Here is a 3212-nt window from a genome sequence, read left to right as displayed (position 1 = left end):
GTTCTATTAGTGGCCTGAGCTCGCTCCATGACTGTGAGCAACGAGGTTGGGACTTTGCACCGCTGCTGCAGTCGTTTAGAGGCGGTTACCTGCTGGCGGAGACGCGACACGAGTTGTTTCTATCACGACGGCAAATGCGAAGCTGGCTACACCAAGCCCACCTTCAACGACTAGAATATTCCACCGCAACAATCGCATCGCACTGACGGTTTCAGTGACGGCAAACTCCTTGCTTTGCCCCTTAGGACAGTCCTATGCCAACACGGCAGTCTATTCCCAATATGGCGGTAACATACACAGCTAAACATGCATGGGTGCATGGGGCTTTGCGTGGCGCAGACTGATTGAGCACAGGTCAGACGCTCTCGTTGGCCAGCTGGTGCTCCGTTGCTTGGGCATTTTCGTGTTTATTCCAAGATCTGCGCCATTGGACCCTCCTGTTCACGAGATGTAACGTGCAATACGAGAGGGAGCTGCGCAAGTCCATCCGTATAAGAAGACGTCTGTGCCTGCTCTCCCTTTGGGTTTCATTTGCTCTCCTTTGTGAAGCAAGAAACTTACATTGCTCTCCAGCCCTCTCCCCTTTCCAGCGATTGGGTTTGTTGCTTAATTTACCCGCCAACGCCTCATTCATCACTGTCGCGACCCATCGAACTTGTAATTAGCATCGACAATGCCTTCTCTCAAGAGCTTCGTTTCAGCCATTGCGTTGGCGTATCTGGCCAACGCTAAAACCATCAAGATCACGGCCACGTCCGACAACACCTTCGATCCTTCAACCGTCAAGGCGTCTGATGGAGACATTCTGGAATTTGTGTTCGAGCCCAAGAACCACTCCGTGGTCGCTGGTGACTACCGCTACCCTTGCTCTCCGCTGGAGCTCGGCACTGGATTTTTCTCTGGCTTCTTCCCTACATCCAGCGGCGAGGCAGTACGTCTTCCTGTTATGGGAATATCCAACGTCGGGCCTCATACCTGTGCTAACATGTGACACCAGGACAAAGTCTTCCGCGTCGAGGTAAACGGAACCGACCCCATTCCGTTCTACTCTTCCCAGGGCAACGAGTGCGCCAGCGGAATGGTTGGCATCGTCAACCCCTCAGCCAACCAGACCCTCGCCGACTACAAGAAGCGAGCCTCTGCGCTGGCCCGGAGCGTCACCCCCGGACGAACCTCCTTTGGCGGCGAGATTGCCGACAACGACAGCAGCGACGATGACGATGGCGACGACAGCAAGGACGGCAGCAGTGGAAGCGGCTCCAGCAGCGACAGCTCAGGAGACAGCTCGTCCGACAAGGATGGCAAGGATTCCGGCAGCGTCTCTCTGTCTGTTTCTCTCGGCGCCCTGGGCCTTGCTTTCCTCATGGCGATTTAAAAAGTCGTGGTTGGTTCCTGATGCGAAAAGATAAAAAAAAAAAAAAAAAAGATCAGACGAATGGCATCAGGGTCTTGGTGCTTGAAAAGCAGTCATTGATACCCTTTTTCGGAGAAACGAGCTGAATGCCCTGGTACGAAGTTGATGGATAGTGCTTATGGGCTGGATATTATCGGCATCACAGTGGATGCATGAGCGTTGGATTTAGCTTCGCATCCATCACCCTATAGATATTGGTTTAATAATACATATTAATATTTTGGTCTTATGATATCCAATGCCAGCTAAATCTGAATTTCTCACTATCTCCTGTCTTGAAAGTAGATCTTTCCACTCCTTGCATCAATGTAGTATGGTAAATGTAATTCGTTTCGGATGCTTCAAGAGATTAGATGCACCAGGCTATATTCTCATGTTCCATCCAAGGGAACCTGTGGTTCTCCATGCCTTTTCAAGGTTCGTTGATTCGTTGATTCGTTTTCCGAATAGCGACTTCTCTCCAGGAACCAATTTTATCAAGGTCTTCTGTACGATTATCGTCGTCTGCCTATGAACCGTCGACAATAGTCCATCTTTCCACCCGAGCAGAGACCTCATGAACTCCAGGAAGATTGTTATATATCATGGTAGTAGCCCCCTTTCTCGATCTCCCGTTATTTCGGAATGGGAACAGGGCAGCAACATGGCTCGTTTGCAATACCCCGCGCAGAGTCGACAGGAGACAACAACGGATGTCTGGAGCAGGGCGAGATGGCAATGTCTGTCTGTATGTTGTCGATGGGAACATGAACCGTTGTTGGAGTTTGTCCTTGTTTGAGAGGGTCTCCAAGGGCGGAAGATGATGAATCAATTGGATGAGGCAGCCTCCCAATACGGAGTTCTTGCCTTTTCTCGAGCCCTTCAGCAGGAAGAAGTTTGGGACGTGAATGTATCATGCGTAGAGCGACTGGTGTACCAGTAGTCGTCTCTGCTTGCCACGATTGTTGTCCGTATTCGCGGTGCCCGGTGAACTCGTTCGCGAAGATCACGTCTTGAGTGTTGCTGTAAAGCAATGTTTAAGCTTTCTGTATATGTCTTCCGTCCTGATTGGCGTTGATGGCATTCTCTGTTGAGGTCCCACCATTTCACGGCACTCCTTGTGGTTTGTAGCGAGCCAGGTCATTGCCCAACCCATCGATATGCGACGCAATTCAAAGTCTTTGAAACTTCTCAAAGGCATGTGGTCGGCCAATGTCAGTTCGAACGAAGGCGGCAACAAAGAGTACTAGATGCCACTCAGCATTGCCATGGAAGGTTTGCTCGAGCTTAGGAAGTGTCGCGGCGCAGTGGGTGCTGGTAAAGGGTGCAGAGTCAGTCTTGCGACGGCTATCTCTGTTTGCGAGGCGAGCCTTGATCGGTCTGTAGAATGACAAGCATTCTGTGATGCCCCCCCATTGTCTGCTGCATTCCCACATCAGCTCCCGCTCGATTTCTTTGTTTTTGCGTCTAGGAGGTATCGTACGAGCAGTCAGAAGGTTCAAAGGCAACAAATGGCGACCTTATCTGTCCCTGCAACTATTCTTGGAATTCTGAAGGCTTGATGGTGTGACAGTGGCAAGATGTGCTGCCTCGGCGGCTCCTGGTCAGTTCTCTGCCTGTACCTCGCAGCTCTGTAGCCTCCCCATATCGACCAGCATATTCTCTGGATGTGTGGGTTGTGATATTCATCCATGTTTCGGTGGCTGTATACCAGACAGACATAACATTGATCGTACTTCTGAAGAAACGCCAGATGCTGGCTTGTTCCCGGAGTTTTGCGCCTGCTTCTGCGCTTGGACAACTGCAACAGCCCCTGCCG

The 3212-nt window shown here is 51.0% G+C and overlaps 1 protein-coding gene across 1 annotated transcript; it reads left to right on the top strand.

The window, feature by feature from the left end:
- Positions 1–673: 673 nt before the first annotated feature.
- BBK36DRAFT_1137529 (hypothetical protein) lies at positions 674–1375 on the top strand (the record flags this gene model as incomplete). The annotated part of the gene is made up of 2 exons (XM_024893170.1): positions 674–931; positions 998–1375. The coding sequence occupies 2 exons, from the start codon at positions 674–676 to the stop codon at positions 1373–1375; spliced, it is 636 nt and encodes a 211-aa protein (XP_024754202.1).
- Between the last annotated feature and the right edge of the window lie 1837 nt (positions 1376–3212).

Source organism: Trichoderma citrinoviride (genome assembly GCF_003025115.1).
Source record: "Trichoderma citrinoviride strain TUCIM 6016 unplaced genomic scaffold BBK36scaffold_1, whole genome shotgun sequence".
NCBI classification, from domain to species: domain Eukaryota; kingdom Fungi; phylum Ascomycota; class Sordariomycetes; order Hypocreales; family Hypocreaceae; genus Trichoderma; species Trichoderma citrinoviride.
This window is presented reverse-complemented; position numbering and strand designations above follow the sequence as displayed.